We start from the raw sequence: 22,719 nt of genomic DNA on the forward strand, positions 1-22,719 counted from the left end.
GGAGCTGGAGGATGCTGGGTAGGATGCTGGGGGGAAGCTGAGAGGCCCTGTGATTTTTGATGGCAGCCCTGGGCGTAACGGCTGGCCGGGCCTGGCCCCTCTGTAAGTCAATGAGGCCCCTGAGCCGAAAAGTTTGCCCACCCCTGCAGTAGCAGCTACTTGAGACACTTGAGACAAGTGCATTAGATAGTCGTTTGGAGACAAGTGAGGGGATGGGTGCAGCTGGGACCCCCAACACTGCCAGGGACTTACATGGGATGGAGGAGTCCAATGGAGCTCCCTAACTGGTCCCGGCACACGTACAAACCCAATGGGCTCATAACTGTCCCCAACAGTGAAGAAGAAGACGGTTCTGTCCATACTCTGTGGGGCGGAAGCAGAAACATAAAAGATTAATGCACTGTATGCACAAACGTTCCATTATTATTAACTCAGCTACTTGGGAATCCCACCCAATAGCCAATCAGATTAAAGGGGACATAAAGACCCATATTATGGTCCTACACAGGTTCCCTTTAGTCTGTGTGTTGATTCCGTACCCCAGTGGCGAGAATCTCTCCGTTACGCTCGTACGTGAGCGCAGTCACAGGCGCCCTGTGGGGCTTGAACGCTTGCTTCAGGTTCAGCTCCGCTTCCTGCTTGCCCGGGCGCCCAGCCACGATTCTAGAACCAAGCGAGCTATGGACTTCCAGGATACGTACGACTCCATCATCAAATCCCACCGCGAATAAGCCCCCCTTGGGATTGACCTGTGGGATGGGAATGAGAGTGCTTCAGAGGAGAGAGAGGGACACAGCTGTTCTCTGTTGTACAAATGGATCACAGTAGAGCGCCCCCCGATGCTACTTACCGTATATACTCGAGTATAAGCCGAGTTTTTCAGCACCAATAATGTGTATTATTGCATATGGTTATCTTATGTTGGATGCGCCTCATTGTCCAGCCCATACCTTGTGTTTATTAATACGGTAGTCATGTAAGCACTTGTGAGTGTCCTTTTACTAAATAATTTGATTATTGAAACTTAGCAGTAGCGGCTGCATTTCCCACCCTAGGCTTATACTCGAGCCAATAAATTTTCCAGTTTTCTTAGGTAAAATTAGGTACCTCAGCTTATACTCGTATCGGCTTATACTCGAGTATATACGGTATACTATCACATGCAGAGCCAAACACTTACCATACGAGGGGCCCAAACCAGGGAGGTGCCGCCTTGCTTGAATTTCATCTCAACCAGGGGATACTTTCCAATAAAATCATAAATGCGCACGGACCCTTAGAAAAAGCATTGACTGCTATTAGAGTAGCAGCAACTAAAAACAGATGATGATGATGGAGGACTAAAGAACATTTTGATTATGGTGATGTGCTGCCATCTAGTGTTACCTTGTTATGCCTACACCCGTTCTGCCACAAGATACAGACAGGGTGCTAGACCTGCCTCCGTACTGAGGCCTCAGGTAACTACGCAGCGCCCAGTGGCTTCCATGAACAGCCCCCCAAGCAACAGTGATAACGGAAATGGAATAACTTCTGAATGAAAGATCTGTAAGAAGTGCAAGATCCCAGATCTGGGGAGATCTTTACTTAAGGGTGTTTAACTTTCCCTTTAGTAGATTCCAGTCTGTATCTGAGAAGCCGTTAATTGGCAAGAAAAGCTGGGAGTCCCACATCAGCAGTGCAGGACTGTGCGGGTATCTCAGGGTTAATTCAGGGCCCTAGCAATATCCAGCTGTGGTACTTACTGTCCAGGGATGTTGTGGCCATCAGGTAGGTGGAGGGAGAGGCATCCAAGGCTTTGATGTTGCCAGCATGGAAGGAGAACAAGCACTCGGGGTCTTGCGTCTGCATTAGGAAACAGATTCAATGAGGGGTTCCAAATCCCCCTCGGCACCCCCTAATGCCAAGAGCACTAACAAGATCCACAAATGGATGAGAAATCAACTTACTATATTGGAGAAGGAGAGATCCAGCTTCCAGATGGCTCCGTTGGCATCCTAGGGGGTAGAAAAGATGGACAAGATTATTACCCATAGCTCCCCATCTGAATCTGAGCTGCAGGTTATGCCCACTGACCTACCTGAGCGAACCAAAGCGGGGCCTCCGTGTCCGTTGCCTTCACCATAAAGCGCAGATTGACGTTCCTGCCAACCAGAAGCTCATTCATGGGTTCCATCTCTAGAAGTCCGGAATCATCCACAGTGTCCGCTGTATCCACCATCTCAAAGTCCCACACCTTGTGACAATAGAACATGGGATATATACCCGGAAGGCAAACATGCGGGGTGCATAGGGCAAGAGAGGCAAGAAGTTGCATCTCCGACCTACCCGGACAAACCCATCCGATCCGATGGTAATCAGCTCCCCCTCATCCAGCACAAACTGGTTAATGGGTCCGTTGTGGCAGGATCGGCCCCCTTTCCGACACAGCTCCACCTTGATGAGGCCCCCTTCCCATAGAAGCATGTTTCCCCACTCCGAGCCTGAGATCACCTGGGGTTGATGCAGAAGTGCAGAATGAGAACTTACCCTGAGTACTTACCCTGTTCCTGACTCCATGGCAGCACCCACAATATTATGTTATCATGAAGCAATGAAAGGCCCTACACACGGCTACAGTTGCAAGGCCCGGGGTGCTGGATTGTCCGTTGGGCCGAGGGCTCAGATTGAGCAAGCAGATAAATATACTTCTCACCTTCCCATCTGGAAGCTCCACGTAGCCCTCGATGTCCGAAAGTCCTGTCTTCCCAAACCTTCCCAGCTCTCCCTGCAGCTTCAGCCCTGTGAAGGTGGACGCCATTTTCCAAAACCTGAAGAGAAAAGGATTCCAACATGTCAATCTCATGGCTACAACATTCACCCCTGGAGAAGAAACTTCACAAAGTGCAGGACATGCCTTTCCCTTTAAAGGACACGAAACCCCAAAAACCAGCTTTTTGCCTAATAAAATAAAATAAAACATAATTCAAAGCAACTTTCCCAAATGATATTCTGGGTTTACTTGCCCTTGAAATGCTTTGGTTTGGGAGCCGGTGCTTTGGGCCACTTACTTGATGTGGCCGGTACCACACGTGGTGAGCTGCTCCTCGTTCTCTGCGGAGAAGGTGACCTGGAAGACATCTTGGGAGAAAGCCTTTGAGCGCAGCATGATGTTCTCCTGTCTCCAGTCCCAGATGGTGAGTGTGTAATCGGGGCTGCTGCCCACGCTGGCCAGGAGGGTCCCCGAAACATTAAAGTCAACAAATGCGTAAGCCTCCTCCGTGCCCCCTGTGAAGGTACAGACTCTGGGTTATGGAACCATATTCCCCTGTAGCCCATACACGGCACCTTGGCCGGGGGAAGAGAATATTCAAAAATTCTAAGCAACTGTCTACTCCAGCGAGTCAGGTCTGTCAGGCTGCTGCCTTGTGTTACACTGTTTCAGGGGTCGGTCTCCCCCAGCGATTCAGGTCTGTCAGGCTGCTGCCTTGTGTTACACTGTTTCAGGGGTCAGTCTCCCCCAGCGAGTCAGGTCTGTCAGGCTGCTGCCTTGTGTTACACTGTTTCAGGGGTCAGTCTCCCCCAGCGAGTCAGGTCTGTCAGGCTGCTGCCTTGTGTTACACTGTTTCAGGGGTCAGTCTCCCCCAGCGAGTCAGGTCTGTCAGGCTGCTGCCTTGTGTTACACTGTTTCAGGGGTCAGTCTCCCCCAGCGAGTCAGGTCTGTCAGGCTGCTGCCTTGTGTTACGCTGTTTCAGGGGTCGGTCTCCCCCAGCGAGTCAGGTCTGTCAGGCTGCTGCCTTGTGTTACACTGTTTCAGGGGTCGGTCTCCCCCAGCGAGTCAGGTCTGTCAGGCTGCTGCCTTGTGTTACACTGTTTCAGGGGTCAGTCTCCCCCAGCGAGTCAGGTCTGTCAGGCTGCTGCCTTGTGTTACACTGTTTCAGGGGTCAGTCTCCCCCAGCGAGTCAGGTCTGTCACGCTGCTGCCTTGTGTTACACTGTTTCAGGGGTCAGTCTTCCCCCAGCGAGTCAGGTCTGTCAGGCTGCTGCCTTGTGTTACACTGTTTCAGGGGTCGGTCTCCCCCAGCGAGTCAGGTCTGTCAGGCTGCTGCCTTGTGTTACATTGTTTCAGGGGTCGGTCTCCCCCAGCGAGTCAGGTCTGTCAGGCTGCTGCCTTGTGTTACACTGTTTCAGGGGTCGGTCTCCCCCAGCGAGTCAGGTCTGTCAGGCTGCTGCCTTGTGTTACACTGTTTCAGGGGTCGGTCTCCCCCAGCGAGTCAGGTCTGTCAGGCTGCTGCCTTGTGTTACAGTGTTTCAGTCAGAGCCCACAGGGCAGGGAATAGAAAGGGACAGACAGTGCTTCTAGTAACAATAATATATACAAATAACTCAAAAACCATTATAAATGTGTAATGAATGTATATTGCAGAGTTGCTTAAAATTAAAGGACAACTAAAGTCTAAAATTGAAAATCATTAGAAATGCTGTATTCTGTATACTGAACATAAATATAAACATTATGAACTTACTGCCCAAGCCCAGGGATTGAGAAGCCTAATTAAAGTTATGACTTATGCTTTCAAAGTTGCCCACAGGGGGCCGCCATCTTGTTACTTTGTTAGACAATCTTTTCAAGATCTAGGGCTTGCACATGCTCAGTGGGCCCTGGGCTGCTGTTGGGGGGCGGAGCTTAGGGAGTGTAGTAAATTATCAAAACAACACGTCAGGTAATATCTGCCATAGAAGCTGATTAATAATAAGAATCACAATATGCAGCCTGCACTGGTTCCTGTGTTGCCCTGTAATGTAATGTGGGGTTTAGAGTTTTTGTTTAATAAAACATTTCCCCGCCCCCCAGGGCCAGCGGCTGCATTACTATGCACAGTATTCCCCCAATGAGAATCCCAGCTGATGTGAGTAAATCCGGCTCCCTGTTCTCTGTTCCTGCAATTGGAGTTGGGAGCAATAAGCACAGTTTCCCAGCACTGAACAAGTCTGTCCCTTTATCCCCATGTCTGATTCCTGTGCCATATAATGACGGGAAAATGCCATCATTATCTCTATATGTAAGGTACCAGCAAGGGGCCGGACACAGGGAATCAGCATTCTCATTGGTCACTGCTCCTGCGTGTATAAGTTTTCCTTCAACCCCCATAGAGAACTGGGTGGAACCTAAAAATGATCCCATTGGCACAGAAACACAGGTGCATCATGGGTACAGGTACATATAAACTAGTGCTGCCCTATTATACACACTGTATTACAGGATATCAATACAAACAAGCTTTAGCTCAGTATTTACACATAACTTGTTTACAACAGACTCCCAAATATTCCCATATCCCCCCCCCCCCCCCCCCCCCCAAAATATCAGCTCAGGAGATAATTGGGGCTTTTCTAACAAAAACACAATCTGAATTCTCTCCTTCTACAAACAACTCTCTCTGACACTCACATTACACTGACCAAAGCAAAGGCTGCTGAGCAGTCTGGGGGGTGCTGTGCAGGCTGGGGGTGCTGTGCAGGCTGGGGGTGCTGTGCAGGCTGGGGGTGCCATGCAGACTGGGGGGTGCCATGCAGACTGGGGGTGCCATGCAGACTGGGGGTGCCATACAGACTGGGGGTGCCATACAGACTGGGGGTGCCATACAGACTGGGGGTGCCATACAGACTGGGGGTGCCATACAGACTGGGGGTGCCATACAGACTGGGGGTGCCATACACAGCCTGTTTATAATAGTGAGACACAAACTCTGAGCTCAGTGTCAGTCACTTTGCATCCTGGGAAGGAACATAGTGTTTGTGCAGAGGTTCCCCTGTACATGTTGTTCTGCCTATACACCTACTGGCACAGTTTGGCCTCTCCCCGTGTGTAATGCACACACCCCCCCCCCCCAAAAAAAAAAAACAAACCAGAAAACAAAAATAACACAACAGTACAATACTAAAGCTAGTAATATTCTGTACCTTAGCCTTGGGGGGGAGTGTAAGGGGCAGATACAGTCAATGTGTTACATACAGAGAAACCTTCCCAATGGGGCAGTTTATTCCCAGAGGGGCTGTTTGTAACAGCAAAGTGACTGGAACTTTTGTCACAGCTTCTGCCTCTGTTTCCAACCTCTGTAACTTATATTTGTTACACAGCTCAGTATTTGGGATCATTACAAGGGGGAAAGAAAAGTCCCACAATAAGGATTCAGCTAAAGTCTCGCCCCAAGCTCAAAGTGCCAGAGCAGGACTTCAGTTTTTTAGGGAGCAGCCAGACAGGACTGTGATTGGTTGGCCTGTATGCATGTTTAATAGTGACCAGGCAGAGACCAGACCAAGCAGGCAGGGGAAAGAGATTATTGTGAGTCGCTCCCTAAGCTCAGTGACATAAGCCAAGAGCAGTCTAAAAAAGCCTATGGGGAGAAATGTTTAGCTGTGTGTTTGAGCCCCTGTACCAGCCCAAAGCCCTATAGAAATAAAGCCCCATGCCCCTGAAGGTGCCCCCAATAGCTCTCCATCTTTTGCCCAACTACTGCACATGCTCAGTCTGCTCTTGGCTGATGTCACTGAGCTTAGGGAGCGACTCACAATATTCTCCTTCCCCTGCCTGCTTGCTCTAGTCTCTGCCTGTTCCCTATTAAACATACACACAAGCCAACCAATCACAGTCCTGTCTGGCTGCTCCCTAAATAACTCCAGTCCTGCTCTGGCACTTTGAGCTTGGGGCGAGACTTTAGCTGAATCCTTATTGTGTGACTTTTCTTTCCCCCGTGTAATGATCCCAAATACTGAGCTGTGTAACAAATATAAGTTACAGAGGTTGGAAACAGAGGCAGAAGCTGTGACAAAAGTTCCAGTCACTTTGCTGTTACAAACAGCCCCTCTGGGAATAAACTTCTTCATCATAAAGGTTTATCTGTATGTAACATAGTGAGTTGTATCTGCCCCTTACACTCTCCCTATGGCTAAGGTACAGAACATTACTAGTTTTAGTAGTCAATTATTTACTCTTTGTTATATACAATCACACAACAGACCAATAACACTCATAGGGCCTGATTCACTAAAGGGCGATAAAACGTGCGCTATTCTTATTGTGCGCTAAAATTTTTACCGCCGCTTAATTTTGGCGATTTTTCGCACGATTCACTATAAGCATACTCGCGCTTTTTTACGCGCGATATTGCAAGCGTTATTTAACTCGCGAAAGACTATTTCAATGCGGTATTTGCCTGTACATGCGCTAAATTACGCGAATAATCACAGAATATGAATGGTAGCATAGAAATAGTGTATAAAAATTGTCGAAGCATATAAATGGTGTATATAAATATTAGCCACATATAAATAGTAGCCACTAGTGATGAGCGAATGTGTTCTGGTTTCTTTAGTGAAAAATTAGCAAATCTTTCGAAAGATCCCCGAAACGGCAAAAATGTTGTGCGGGCAAAAAAATTGTTGCCCGTGACTATTATTTTTTGACACTTGTATCAATTTGTGGACGTGCGGTGAATTTTTGCGTGGCGAATTTTTTCATGTGTTTTGCCATTGGCGGATTGTTTTGCGAAACGCATGAAAAAATCCGCCGCGAAAAAATTCAACGCACGTCCAAAAATTTGCTGCGAATCCATGCCTGGCGAAACATTTCATCACTTGTAGCCAAATAGAAATAGTCGCGCAAATGAACGCACGCCATGTTAGCCATACACGCCAATACTTGCGGAAAATTACTGTATTAAAAATGAACATTTCGCTGCAAACTGGCGGCTGCGTCACTCTGGGGGAAACACAGACTGAATAAATAACACTGTAAGTCCATATTTTATTGCAAAAAATCATTTACTGTACTTTTCTATAATTTTTCGCCTGCCTGTAGTAGGTGTTAATTTTCGTATAGCCGAATGCGATATTTAGCACGCAAAAGTTATAGTGAATCATGCGATCGTATTCTTTTCAGCGCGGAAATTAATGCAAAACGGTAAAACTAGTGCGAGAAATAACCCATGCGAAAATGGCGATTTTTCGCACGCGATAATACTATGGTGAATCGCGCGCAAGTTATTTTGCGTTTTTTACCGCGAAAAAGCGTGCAATAATTTTTATCGCCCTTTAGTGAATCAGGCCCATAGTGTTTATGCCGCCAGTTGCATGGGGGTGTGTGTGCATTACAAACGGGGAGAGGCCAAACTGTGACCCTCTGCACAAACACTATGTTCCTTCCCAGGCATGCTGATTTGCATATGCAAAGTGACTGACACTGAGCTCAGAGTTTGTGTCTCACTATTATAAACAGGCTGTGTATGGCACCCCCAGTCTGTATGGCACCCCCCAGGCTGTATGGCACCCCCAGTCTGCATGGCACCCCCAGTCTGTGTATGGCACCCCCAGTCTGCACGGCACCCCCAGTCTGCACGGCACCCCCCAGTCTGTGTATGGCACCCCCAGTCTGCACGGCACCCCCCAGTCTGTGTATGGCACCCCCAGTCTGTACGGCACCCCCCAGTCTGCACGGCACCCCCAGGCTGCTCATCTGCCCTTTGCTTGGGTCAGTGTAATGTGAGTGTCAGAGAGAGTTGTTTGTAGAAGGAGAGAATTCAGCCACTGACCAATGAGAATGCTGATTAGATTCCCAGCACTTTATCAGCCATTTTGATATTACCTTACATATAGAGATAATGATGGCATTTTTCCTGTCATTATATGGCACAGGAATCAGACATGGGGATTCGTAAGTTCATAATGTTTATATTTATGTTCAGTATACACAATACAGTATTTCTAATGATTTTCAATTTTAAACTTTAGTTGTCCTTTAAATAAAACACAAGACTGGGGTGGTGACTTTATCCATCAATGGGTTGTATTTGTGTGTTCACTATTATTTGCACTACTGTATATAACAAGCACAGTGAGAGTAGGCACAGACTCACCTCTCAGGATCCTGTATGGTTTCAGCGAGGGGTATCCGTAAATGATAATGTTCGGCGCATTCCCTTTCTCTGCAACAGCAAAATATGCCTTTCTGGGGTGCACCTGTATAGCAGGCAGTCCGACAGTTAGTGGGGGGCTACGGGTCAGTGATATACCCACAAGCACGGCACTATACACGCAAGCACAGCCATAATGGGGAGCAAACCCGCAACTTGGCACCAGTGAACGGCATTGTCTAGTGAACGGCACTAGTGAACGGCAAACACTAGTGCCGTGTTTGTACGATGCCGTTCACTTGTGTTTCTGTTCCCAGCATAGGGTTCTGTATCTGTAAAGGTTTCCTAGTGAACGGCATTGTACAAACACGGCACTAGTGAACGGCATTGTACAAACACGGCACTAGTGAACGGCATTGTACAAACACGGCACTAGTGAACGGCATTGTACAAACACGGCACTAGTGAACGGCATTGTACAAACACGGCACTAGTGAACGGCATTGTACAAACACGGCACTAGTGAACGGCATTGCACAAACACGGCACTAGTGAACGGCATTGTACAAACACGGCACTAGTGAACGGCATTGTACAAACACGGCACTAGTGAACGGCATTGTACAAACACGGCACTAGTGAACGGCATTGTACAAACACGGCACTAGTGAACGGCATTGTACAAACACGGCACTAGTGAATGCCTCTGTACAAACACGGCACTAGTGAACGGTATATTACTAGTGTTTGTACAATGCCGTTCACTAGTGCCGTGTTTGTACAATGCCGTTCACTAGTGCCGTGTTTGTACAATGCCGTTCACTAGTGCCGTGTTTGTACAATGCCGTTCACTAGTGCCGTGTTTGTACGATGCCGTTCACTTGTGTTTCTGTTCCCAGCATAGGGTTCTGTATCTGTAAAGGTTTCCTAGTGAACGGCATTGTACAAACACGGCACTAGTGAACGGCATTGTACAAACACGGCACTAGTGAACGGCATTGTACAAACACGGCACTAGTGAACGGCATTGTACAAACACGGCACTAGTGAACGGCATTGTACAAACACGGCACTAGTGAACGGCATTGTACAAACACGGCACTAGTGAACGGCATTGTACAAACACGGCACTAGTGAACGGCATTGCACAAACACGGCACTAGTGAACGGCATTGTACAAACACGGCACTAGTGAACGGCATTGTACAAACACGGCACTAGTGAACGGCATTGTACAAACACGGCACTAGTGAACGGCATTGTACAAACACGGCACTAGTGAACGGCATTGTACAAACACGGCACTAGTGAATGCCTCTGTACAAACACGGCACTAGTGAACGGTATATTACTAGTGTTTGTACAATGCCGTTCACTAGTGCCGTGTTTGTACAATGCCGTTCACTAGTGCCGTGTTTGTACAATGCCGTTCACTAGTGCCGTGTTTGTACAATGCCGTTCACTAGTGCCGTGTTTGTACAATGCCGTTCACTAGTGCCGTGTTTGTACGATGCCGTTCACTTGTGTTTCTGTTCCCAGCATAGGGTTCTGTATCTGTAAAGGTTTCCTAGTGAACGGCATTGTACAAACACGGCACTAGTGAACGGCATTGTACAAACACGGCACTAGTGAACGGCATTGTACAAACACGGCACTAGTGAACGGCATTGTACAAACACGGCACTAGTGAACGGCATTGTACAAACACGGCACTAGTGAACGGCATTGCACAAACACGGCACTAGTGAACGGCATTGCACAAACACGGCACTAGTGAACGGCATTGTACAAACACGGCACTAGTGAACGGCATTGTACAAACACGGCACTAGTGAACGGCATTGTACAAACACGGCACTAGTGAACGGCATTGTACAAACACGGCACTAGTGAATGCCTCTGTACAAACACGGCACTAGTGAACGGTATATTACTAGTGTTTGTACAATGCCGTTCACTAGTGCCGTGTTTGTACAATGCCGTTCACTAGTGCCGTGTTTGTACAATGCCGTTCACTAGTGCCGTGTTTGTACAATGCCGTTCACTAGTGCCGTGTTTGTACAATGCCGTTCACTAGTGCCGTGTTTGTACGATGCCGTTCACTTGTGTTTCTGTTCCCAGCATAGGGTTCTGTATCTGTAAAGGTTTCCTAGTGAACGGCATTGTACAAACACGGCACTAGTGAACGGCATTGTACAAACACGGCACTAGTGAACGGCATTGTACAAACACGGCACTAGTGAACGGCATTGTACAAACACGGCACTAGTGAACGGCATTGTACAAACACGGCACTAGTGAACGGCATTGTACAAACACGGCACTAGTGAACGGCATTGTACAAACACGGCACTAGTGAACGGCATTGTACAAACACGGCACTAGTGAACGGCATTGTACAAACACAGCACTAGTGAACGGCATTGTACAAACACGGCACTAGTGAATGCCTCTGTACAAACACGGCACTAGTGAACGGTATATTACTAGTGTTTGTACAATGCCGTTCACTAGTGCCGTGTTTGTACAATGCCGTTCACTAGTGCCGTGTTTGTACAATGCCGTTCACTAGTGCCGTGTTTGTACAATGCCGTTCACTAGTGCCGTGTTTGTACGATGCCGTTCACTTGTGTTTCTGTTCCCAGCATAGGGTTCTGTATCTGTAAAGGTTTCCTAGTGAACGGCATTGTACAAACACGGCACTAGTGAACGGCATTGTACAAACACGGCACTAGTGAACGGCATTGTACAAACACGGCACTAGTGAACGGCATTGTACAAACACGGCACTAGTGAACGGCATTGTACAAACACGGCACTAGTGAACGGCATTGTACAAACACGGCACTAGTGAATGCCTCTGTACAAACACGGCACTAGTGAACGGTATATTACTAGTGTTTGTACAATGCCGTTCACTAGTGCCGTGTTTGTACAATGCCGTTCACTAGTGCCGTGTTTGTACGATGCCGTTCACTTGTGTTTCTGTTCCCAGCATAGGGTTCTGTATCTGTAAAGGTTTCCTAGTGAACAGCATTGTACAAACACGGCACTAGTGAACGGCATTGTACAAACACGGCACTAGTGAACGGCATTGTACAAACACGGCACTAGTGAACGGCATTGTACAAACACGGCACTAGTGAACGGCATTGTACAAACACGGCACTAGTGAACGGCATTGCACAAACACGGCACTAGTGAACGGCATTGCACAAACACGGCACTAGTGAACGGCATTGTACAAACACGGCACTAGTGAACGGCATTGTACAAACACGGCACTAGTGAACGGCATTGTACAAACACGGCACTAGTGAACGGCATTGTACAAACACGGCACTAGTGAATGCCTCTGTACAAACACGGCACTAGTGAACGGTATATTACTAGTGTTTGTACAATGCCGTTCACTAGTGCCGTGTTTGTACAATGCCGTTCACTAGTGCCGTGTTTGTACAATGCCGTTCACTAGTGCCGTGTTTGTACAATGCCGTTCACTAGTGCCGTGTTTGTACAATGCCGTTCACTAGTGCCGTGTTTGTACAATGCCGTTCACTAGTGCCGTGTTTGTACGATGCCGTTCACTTGTGTTTCTGTTCCCAGCATAGGGTTCTGTATCTGTAAAGGTTTCCTAGTGAACGGCATTGTACAAACACGGCACTAGTGAACGGCATTGTACAAACACGGCACTAGTGAACGGCATTGTACAAACACGGCACTAGTGAACGGCATTGTACAAACACGGCACTAGTGAACGGCATTGTACAAACACGGCACTAGTGAACGGCATTGTACAAAACACGGCACTAGTGAACGGCATTGTACAAACACGGCACTAGTGAATGCCTCTGTACAAACACGGCACTAGTGAACGGTATATTACTAGTGTTTGTACAATGCCGTTCACTAGTGCCGTGTTTGTACAATGCCGTTCACTAGTGCCGTGTTTGTACAATGCCGTTCACTAGTGCCGTGTTTGTACAATGCCGTTCACTAGTGCCGTGTTTGTACGATGCCGTTCACTTGTGTTTCTGTTCCCAGCATAGGGTTCTGTATCTGTAAAGGTTTCCTAGTGAACGGCATTGTACAAACACGGCACTAGTGAACGGCATTGTACAAACACGGCACTAGTGAACGGCATTGTACAAACACGGCACTAGTGAACGGCATTGTACAAACACGGCACTAGTGAACGGCATTGTACAAACACGGCACTAGTGAACGGCATTGTACAAACACGGCACTAGTGAACGGCATTGTACAAACACGGCACTAGTGAACGGCATTGTACAAACACGGCACTAGTGAACGGCATTGTACAAACACGGCACTAGTGAACGGCATTGTACAAACACGGCACTAGTGAACGGCATTGTACAAACACGGCACTAGTGAATGCCTCTGTACAAACACGGCACTAGTGAACGGTATATTACTAGTGTTTGTACAATGCCGTTCACTAGTGCCGTGTTTGTACAATGCCGTTCACTAGTGCCGTGTTTGTACAATGCCGTTCACTAGTGCCGTGTTTGTACAATGCCGTTCACTAGTGCCGTGTTTGTACGATGCCGTTCACTTGTGTTTCTGTTCCCAGCATAGGGTTCTGTATCTGTAAAGGTTTCCTAGTGAACGGCATTGTACAAACACGGCACTAGTGAACGGCATTGTACAAACACGGCACTAGTGAACGGCATTGTACAAACACGGCACTAGTGAACGGCATTGTACAAACACGGCACTAGTGAACGGCATTGTACAAACACGGCACTAGTGAACGGCATTGTACAAACACGGCACTAGTGAACGGCATTGTACAAACACGGCACTAGTGAACGGCATTGTACAAACACGGCACTAGTGAACGGCATTGTACAAACACGGCACTAGTGAATGCCTCTGTACAAACACGGCACTAGTGAACGGTATATTACTAGTGTTTGTACAATGCCGTTCACTAGTGCCGTGTTTGTACAATGCCGTTCACTAGTGCCGTGTTTGTACAATGCCGTTCACTAGTGCCGTGTTTGTACAATGCCGTTCACTAGTGCCGTGTTTGTACAATGCCGTTCACTAGTGCCGTGTTTGTACGATGCCGTTCACTTGTGTTTCTGTTCCCAGCATAGGGTTCTGTATCTGTAAAGGTTTCCTAGTGAACGGCATTGTACAAACACGGCACTAGTGAACGGCATTGTACAAACACGGCACTAGTGAACGGCATTGTACAAACACGGCACTAGTGAACGGCATTGTACAAACACGGCACTAGTGAACGGCATTGTACAAACACGGCACTAGTGAACGGCATTGTACAAACACGGCACTAGTGAACGGCATTGTACAAACACGGCACTAGTGAACGGCATTGTACAAACACGGCACTAGTGAACGGCATTGTACAAACACGGCACTAGTGAATGCCTCTGTACAAACACGGCACTAGTGAACGGTATATTACTAGTGTTTGTACAATGCCGTTCACTAGTGCCGTGTTTGTACAATGCCGTTCACTAGTGCCGTGTTTGTACAATGCCGTTCACTAGTGCCGTGTTTGTACAATGCCGTTCACTAGGAAACCTTTACAGATACAGAACCCTATGCTGGGAACAGAAACACAAGTGAACGGCATTGTACAAACACGGCACTAGTGAACGGCATTGTACAAACACGGCACTAGTGAACGGCATTGTACAAACACGGCACTAGTGAACGGCATTGTACAAACACGGCACTAGTGAACGGCATTGTACAAACACGGCACTAGTGAACGGCATTGTACAAACACGGCACTAGTGAACGGCATTGTACAAACACTAGTAATATACCGTTCACTAGTGCCGTGTTTGTACAATGCCGTTCACTAGTGCCTTTACAGATACAGAACCCTATGCTGGGAACAGAAACACAAATCAATGTTCTAAGCCTAGAAAGTGAATCTGGATTTTGCTAAAGGCACAAAAATGTGATGACCCCCATATCATAAATGACACGAAATGCCCCCCCCCGCCCCACACCAGCCGTGACTCACGGTGACAGCGCCAATTCCTGCCCCGCTGCTGCTCCGCACGTATCGCTGTTCCTGAGTTTTCACGCTGAGGATGACACACGTGGTTCCTGCCACGTAGAGCAAGGTCTGGTTATCCAGTAAATGGAGGTTTGCCCGTTTGGTGCAGTCGTAGCCAAAGGAGTGTCTGGGGGGGCGGGGGGGGAGTTAAGGAGAAGCTTCTGGCAATGGCACGTGGTACGTGGATATAACACACTAAGCACAACCAGAATACAGTAACTGTATGACAAGCTTGCCCTGTATATACCATGGGGCTGCCATGTTTTTCCCATAAGGCTGTGCACAGTAACAATGCAGGTTGCTCAGATGATTTCATATAAAAGGATACAGCAGCTGGAGAACGCCGCTCGGAATTCCCGAATTGGGGGTGACGTACGGCCCGGAGCGCAGGCTTTCATACTCATAGTAGAAATCTTCAGGGATTTTATGTATGGGCTCCCCTTGTTCTTGCTCTGGGTCTGCCGGCGGTTCTGCCCTTTGGTCCAGTTCTAGAATGACAAATTGTTTAGTTACTAAATCAGGATCAGTAATTCACTGCTTTGGGTTATTCCATCAGAACCCAACTCTGTGCTCTCTTTCCCATGGTCAGGCAGGAACCTCCCCCTCGGGTAAGTGAATCCAATCTCCCCCCAGTACTTACCCAGGTACAGAGCTCTGATTCTCTGTACTTCCTGCTCCTGGGCTGCTCTCTTTCCCATGGTCAGACAGGAACCCCCCCCGGGTAAGTGAATCCAATCTCCCCCCAGTACTTACCCAGGTACAGAGCTCTGATTCTCTGTACTTCCTGCTCCTGGGCTGCTCTCTTTCCCATGGTCAGGCAGGAACCCCCCCCTGGGTAAGTGAATCCAATCTCCCCCCAGTACTTACCCAGGTACAGAGCTCTGATTCTCTGTACTTCCTGCTCCTGGGCTGCTCTCTTTCCCATGGTCAGACAGGAACCCCCCCCCTGGGTAAGTGAATCCAATCTCCCCCCAGTACTTACCCAGGTACAGAGCTCTGATTCTCTGTACTTCCTGCTCCTGGGCTGCTCTCTTTCCCATGGTCAGACAGGAACTCCCCCCCCCCGGGTAAGTGAATCCAATCTCTCCCCCAGTACTTACCCAGGTACAGAGCTCTGATTCTCTGTACTTCCTGCTCCTGGGCTGCTCTCTTTCCCATGGTCAGACAGGAACTCCCCCCCCGGGTAAGTGAATCCAATCTCTCCCCCAGTACTTACCCAGGTACAGAGCTCTGATTCTCTGTACTTCCTGCTCCTGGGCTGCTCTCTTTCCCATGGTCAGGCAGGAACCTCCCCCTGGGTAAGTGAACCCAATCTCCCCCCAGTACTTACCCCGGTACAGAGCTCTGATTCTCTGTACTTCCTGCTCCTGGGCTGCTCTCTTTCCCATGGTCAGACAGGAACCTCCCCCTGGGTAAGTGAATCCAATCTCCCCCCAGTACTTACCCAGGTACAGAGCTCTGATTCTCTGTACTTCCTGCTCCTGGGCTGCTCTCTTTCCCATGGTCAGGCAGGAACCTCCCCCTGGGTAAGTGAATCCAATCTCCCCCCAGTACTTACCCAGGTACAGAGCACTGATTCTCTGTACTTCCTGCTCTTGGGCTGCTCTCTTTCCCATGGTCAGGCAGGAACCTCCCCCTGGGTAAGTCAATCCAATCTCCCCCCAGTACTTACCCCGGTACAGAGCTCTGATTCTCTGTACTTCCTGCTCCTGGGCTGCTCTCTTTCCCATGGTCAGACAGGAACCTCCCCCTGGGTAAGTGAATCCAATCTCCCCCAGTACTTACCCAGGTACAGAGCTCTGATTCTCTGTACTTCCTGCTCCTGGGCTGCTCTCTTTCCCATGGTCAGGCAGGAACCTCCCCCTGGGTAAGTGAATCCAATCTCCCCCCAGTACTTACCCAGGTACAGAGCACTGATTCTCTGTACTTCCTGCTCCTGGGCTGCTCTCTTTCCCATGGTCAGACAGGAACTCCCCCCCCCCCCCCCCCCGGGTAAGTGAATCCAATCTCTCCCCCAGTACTTACCCAGGTACAGAGCTCTGATTCTCTGTACTTCCTGCTCCTGGGCTGCTCTCTTTCCCATGGTCAGGCAGGAACCTCCCCCTGGGTAAGTGAACCCAATCTCCCCCCAGTACTTACCCCGGTACAGAGCTCTGATTCTCTGTACTTCCTGCTCCTGGGCTGCTCTCTTTCCCATGGTCAGACAGGAACCTCCCCCTGGGTAAGTGAATCCAATCTCCCCCCAGTACTTACCCAGGTACAGAGCTCTGATTCTCTGTACTTCCTGCTCCTGGGCTGCTCTCTTTCCCATGGTCAGACAGGAACCTCCCCCTGGGTAAGTGAATCCAATCTCCCCCCAGTACTTACCCAGGTACAGAGCTCTGATTCTCTGTACTTCCTGCTCCTGGGCTGCTCTCTTTCCCATGGTCAGACAGGTACCTCCCCCTGGGTAAGTGAATCCAATCTCCCCCCAGTACTTACCCAGGTACAGAGCTCTGATTCTGTGAATGTGCCACCAGGGCGGTGCCACAAAAGGAGGACCTGGCACTTTATATTACCCAATAACCAACACTAACAGGATGCCAGTTTGCTCCCAGTGTCCCTCTGGGACTCACCTTCCTGCTCGGCCTCAGGCTCAGGGCCTCTCTCAGCAGCTTCCATGTCCTGTTTCCCCTCTTGATCTGTTTCTTCAAAGTGTGAAGTTAATTGGACATTCTGTTCCAGCTCTGCAGCAGCCGCCATCTTCTCTTCCACTTCTCTTACAGCGCCCAAATGTGGCTCCACCTCTGTATCATCGGCAATCTTCTGCTCCACCTGAATGTTCCCTGCTATCCCCTCAGTATCCACCATATTCCCTTCTGCCTCACCATTAACAGCCATGTTCTCTTCTGCCCCATCACTGTCAGCCATATTCCTTTCTGCCCCATCACTGTCAGCCATATTCCCTTCTGCCCCATCACGGTCAGCCATATTCCCTTCTGCCCCATCACTGTCAGCCATATTCCCTTCTGCCCCATCACTGTCAGCCATATTCCCTTCTGCCTCACCATTAACAGCCATATTCCTTTCTGCCCCATCACTGTCAGCCATATTCCCTTCTGCCCCATCACTGTCAGCCATATTCCCTTCTGCCTCACCATTAACAGCCATGTTCTCTTCTGCCCCATCACTGTCAGCCATATTCCTTTCTGCCCCATCACTGTCAGCCATATTCCCTTCTGCCCCATCACTGTCAGCCATATTCCCTTCTGCCCCATCACTGTCAGCCATGTTCTGTTCTGCCCCATCACTACCAGCTACGTTCCCTTCTGCCCCATCACTGTCAGCCATGTTCCCTTCTGCCCCATCACTGTCAGCCATGTTCCCTTCTGCCCCATCCCTACCAGTCAAGTTGCCTTCTGCCTCATCTATACCAGCCATGTTCCCTTCTGCCCCATCACTACCAGCCATGTTCCCTTCTGCCCCATCACTACCAGTCAAGTTGCCTTCTGCCTCATCTATACCAGCCATGTTCCCTTCTGCCCCATCACTACCAGCCATGTTCCCTTCTGCCTCATCTATACCAGCCAAGTTCCCTTCTGCCCCATCAATCCCAGCCAAGTTCCCTTCTGCCCCATCAATCCCAGCCAAGTTCCCTTCTGCCCCATCAATCCCAGCCATGTTCCCTTCTGCCCCATCAATCCCAGCCATGTTCCCTTCTGCCCCATTAATACCAGCCATGTTCCTATTCACTCTTTCATGAGATGGTGGGTTCTCTTCCACCTCTGCATTGGATGGTGGCTTCTCTTGGGTTGGTATATTTTCCTCAACCTCCTGTTTGTTGGTTTTTCCCACCTCCTCTGTCCCTTCCTCATCCCTGATGCTCTTCTCCAGCTCTTTAGCATCGTCCATGGCCCGTTCCATTTCTTCATCATCTCCAGGGTTCTGTTCCTCTAAACTGTGCCCAGTCGTGGGATCTGTTACCATGTTTAGTGCAACATCTGACTCAGATTCCAGGGTTTGTTCATTGTTTCCAACAGGGGGCACTGTTGTTGTATCCCTGTTTTGTTCCTCAGCATTTGCCTCTGCCCCCAATGCCCCAGCAGTCTCCTCTCCCCCAACAGAAGGCTCCGGTAACATGCTGACCCCTCCCTTTACTGTTGGCCTTGGTTCCTGGGGATCGGCTGGGTCAGTGTCCTTCTCCATATCAAGCGGGTCAGTGGTATCTGCTTCAATGAGATGTGCGTCTCTTATGGAGTCCCCTTCCTCTGCTACATGGGACTCTTCTTCCTCCTGTGCCGGGTCACCTCCTGCAATGGATAAAAGGCTTAAATGTATGGGGAGGATATAGAGGAGACACGGGTATGGGGAGGATATAGAGGAGACACGGGTAAGGGGAGGATATAGAGGAGACACGGGTACGGGGAGGATATAGAGGAGACACGGGTACGGGGAGGGAGGATATAGAGGAGACACGGGTACGGGGAGGATATAGAGGAGACACGGGTACGGGGAAGATAGAGAGGAGACACGGGTACGGGGAGGATATAGAGGAGACACAGGTACGGGGAGGATAGATAGGAGACACAGGTACGGGGAGGATATAGAGGAGACAAGGGTATGGGGAGGATATAGAGGAGACACGGGTACGGGGAGGATATAGGGGAGACACGGGTACGGGGAGGATATAGAGGAGACACGGGTACGGGGAGGATATAGAGGAGACACGGGTACGGGGAGGATATAGAGGAGACACGGGTACGGGGAGGATATAGAGGAGACACGGGTACGGGGAGGATATAGAGGAGACACGGGTACGGGGAGGATATAGAGGAGACACAGGAGGGCAGGAGTAGTACAAGGAGGGCAGGAGTAGTACAAGGAGGGCAGGAGTAGTACAAGGAGGGCAGGAGTAGTATAAGGAGGGCAGGAGTAGTACAAGGAGGGCAGGAGTAGTACAAGGAGGGCAGGAGTAGTACAAGGAGGGCAGGAGTAGTATAAGGAGGGCAGGAGTAGTATAAGGAGGGCAGGAGTAGTACAAGGAGGGCAGGAGTAGTACAAGGAGGGCAGGAGTAGTACAAGGAGGGCAGGAGTAGTACAAGGAGGGCAGGAGTAGTATAAGGAGGGCAGGAGTAGTATAAGGAGGGCAGGAGTAGTATAAGGAGGGCAGGAGTAGTACAAGGAGGGCAGAGTAGTACAAGGAGTGCAGGAGTAGTACAAGGAGGGCAGGAGTAGTACAAGGAGGGCAGGAGTAGTACAAGGAGGGCAGGAGTAGTACAAGGAGGGCAGGAGTAGTACAAGGAGGGCAGGAGTAGTATAAGGAGGGCAGGAGTAGTATAAGGAGGGCAGGAGTAGTATAAGGAGGGCAGGAGTAGTACAAGGAGGGCAGGAGTAGTACAAGGAGGGCAGGAGTAGTACAAGGAGGGCAGGAGTAGTATAAGGAGGGCAGGAGTAGTACAAGGAGGGCAGGAGTAGTACAAGGAGGGCAGGAGTAGTATAAGGAGGGCAGGAGTAGTACAAGGAGGGCAGGAGTAGTATAAGGAGGGCAGGAGTAGTATAAGGAGGGCAGGAGTAGTACAAGGAGGGCAGGAGTAGTATAAGGAGGGCAGGAGTAGTATAAGGAGGGCAGGAGTAGTACAAGGAGGGCAGGAGTAGTACAAGGAGGGCAGGAGTAGTACAAGGAGGGCAGGAGTAGTACAAGGAGGGCAGGAGTAGTACAAGGAGGGCAGGAGTAGTACAAGGAGGGCAGGAGTAGTACAAGGAGGGCAGGAGTAGTACAAGGAGGGCAGGAGTAGTACAAGGAGGGCAGGAGTAGTATAAGGAGGGCAGGAGTAGTATAAGGAGGGCAGGAGTAGTACAAGGAGGGCAGGAGTAGTACAAGGAGGGCAGGAGTAGTACAAGGAGGGCAGGAGTAGTACAAGGAGGGCAGGAGTAGTACAAGGAGGGCAGGAGTAGTACAAGGAGTGACCCCACAGTGCAATTCTAGACCAATACAATGTGGGGCCCTCACTCACACCTCCCTTGTGACCCCTTTACTTTACCTGCTTCTCTGGCTGAGGGCTGCTCTGCCGCCATCTTTGTATAACCCGTTGCTAAGACACAGCCAGAAAGCTTCCTATGCTCGCCATGGCAACCGAGCCCTCTGCCTTCTGGGAAATGTAGTTTCCGGCACTTCTCTAAACGGATCACGTGCAGCGTTACAGCCAATCGGCAGCCTCCGGGGGTGGAAACGAGGTTGCTGCTCGCGTCCCCGCCTCCAAGCGCGCCTCTGTTTGCGCGTTATCGTGGCCCAGTGTCGTGCTTTACTGTAGCCGCTCGGTGGCGCGCTTTGGCTCTGAGGCGTTAGCTCCGCCCAATCCCGGGTTGTAGCGCTCACAGGCCCCGTACTGGATCTCTCAGTGGCACAATATGGTGTTATTACAAGCCCCGGCCAGAGGGGGCAGTAGCACACGCTATTGAATGCAGGAATGCAATATTTAGTTGTGGTCATTGTAGTTGTCCCGTTCCTTTTCCCTTAATTGGTAACTGGTGTTTGGGGTCATTCCCGGGAAAAAGCCCCAACTTACCTGAGGCAGAGGGATAACCAAACAAGTACTGGGAGGGGGGGGGAGAAGCCCCCGGGGAATGTACCTTTAAACAGTCTGTGGGATCAGTGGGGCCTGTCTCAGGCTTGGAAACCTTTTCCAGGTCATTCTAACTGCCGCCTGGGTCTCCCTGCCAGATCTGGGTTTGGGGCCCTTACACTAACTGCCGCCTGGGTCTCCCTGCCAGATCTGGGTTTGGGGCCCTTATACTAACTGCCGCCCAGGTGTCCCTGCCAAATCCGGTTTTGGGGCCCTTACACTAACTGCCGCCAGGGTCTCCCTGCCAAATCCGAGTTTGGGGCCCTTACACTAACTGCCGCCAGGGTCTCCCTGCCAGATCTGGGTTTGGGGCCCTTACACTAACTGCCGCCTGGGTCTCCCTGCCAGATCTGGGTTTGGGGCCCTTACACTAACTGCCGCCCAGGTGTCCCTGCCAAATCCGAGTTTGGGGCCCTTACACTAACTGCCGCCAGGGTCTCCCTGCCAGATCTGGGTTTGGGGCCCTTACACTAACTGCCGCCTGGGTCTCCCTGCCAGATCTGGGTTTGGGGCCCTTATACTAACTGCCGCCCAGGTGTCCCTGCCAAATCCGGTTTTGGGGCCCTTACACTAACTGCCGCCAGGGTCTCCCTGCCAGATCTGGGTTTGGGGCCCTTATACTAACTGCCGCCCAGGTGTCCCTGCCAAATCCGGTTTTGGGGCCCTTACACTAACTGCCGCCAGGGTCTCCCTGCCAGATCTGGGTTTGGGGCCCTTACACTAACTGCCGCCCAGGTGTCCCTGCCAAATCCGGTTTTGGGGCCCTTACACTAACTGCCGCCAGGGTCTTCCTAGCAAATCTGGTTTTGGGGCCCTTACACTAACTGCCTCCCAGATCTCCCTCCCAAATCCGAGTTTGGGGCCCTTACACTAACTGCCACCAAGGTCTCCCTGACAAATTCGGGTTTGGGGCCCTTACACTAACTGCTTCCCAGAACTCCCTACCAAATTCGGGTTTGGGGCCCTTATACTAACTGCCACCCAGGTCTCCCTACCAAATTAGGGTTTGGGGCCCTTACACTAACTGCCGCCTGGGTCTCCCTACCAAATTCGGGTTTGGGGCCCTTACACTAACTGCCACCCAGGTCTCCCTGCCAAATCTGGGCTTTGGGCCCTTACACTAACTGCCGCCCAGGTCTCCCTACCAAATTCGGGTTTGGGGC

At 50.0% G+C, this 22,719-nt stretch overlaps 1 protein-coding gene across 2 annotated transcripts in view; it reads right to left on the bottom strand.

The window, feature by feature from the left end:
• The window catches only part of cfap44 (cilia and flagella associated protein 44), a 39,321-nt gene extending 17,879 nt beyond the window's left edge, over window positions 1-21,442 (bottom strand). The window contains exons 1-15 of one of the 2 annotated variants that reach the window (XM_031896433.1): window positions 20,975-21,442; window positions 18,087-19,243; window positions 17,570-17,816; window positions 15,283-15,442; window positions 14,919-15,081; window positions 8,894-8,996; window positions 3,051-3,267; window positions 2,696-2,810; window positions 2,329-2,493; window positions 2,081-2,236; window positions 1,950-1,997; window positions 1,746-1,845; window positions 1,181-1,275; window positions 540-749; window positions 253-363 (exon numbers count right to left, since the gene is read on the bottom strand). In XM_031896433.1, the coding sequence (XP_031752293.1) occupies window positions 253-363; window positions 540-749; window positions 1,181-1,275; window positions 1,746-1,845; window positions 1,950-1,997; window positions 2,081-2,236; window positions 2,329-2,493; window positions 2,696-2,810; window positions 3,051-3,267; window positions 8,894-8,996; window positions 14,919-15,081; window positions 15,283-15,442; window positions 17,570-17,816; window positions 18,087-19,243; window positions 20,975-21,008 (3,081 nt within the window). In that variant the 5' untranslated portion in view covers window positions 21,009-21,442. Of the gene's footprint in view, window positions 1-252; window positions 364-539; window positions 750-1,180; window positions 1,276-1,745; window positions 1,846-1,949; window positions 1,998-2,080; window positions 2,237-2,328; window positions 2,494-2,695; window positions 2,811-3,050; window positions 3,268-8,893; window positions 8,997-14,918; window positions 15,082-15,282; window positions 15,443-17,569; window positions 19,244-20,974 lie in introns of both variants that reach the window. The other variant, XM_031896432.1, reaches the window with a different exon arrangement.
• Window positions 21,443-22,719: the final 1,277 nt, after the last annotated feature.

Source organism: Xenopus tropicalis, chromosome 2 (genome assembly GCF_000004195.4).
Source record: "Xenopus tropicalis strain Nigerian chromosome 2, UCB_Xtro_10.0, whole genome shotgun sequence".
Lineage (NCBI taxonomy): Eukaryota > Metazoa > Chordata > Amphibia > Anura > Pipidae > Xenopus > Xenopus tropicalis.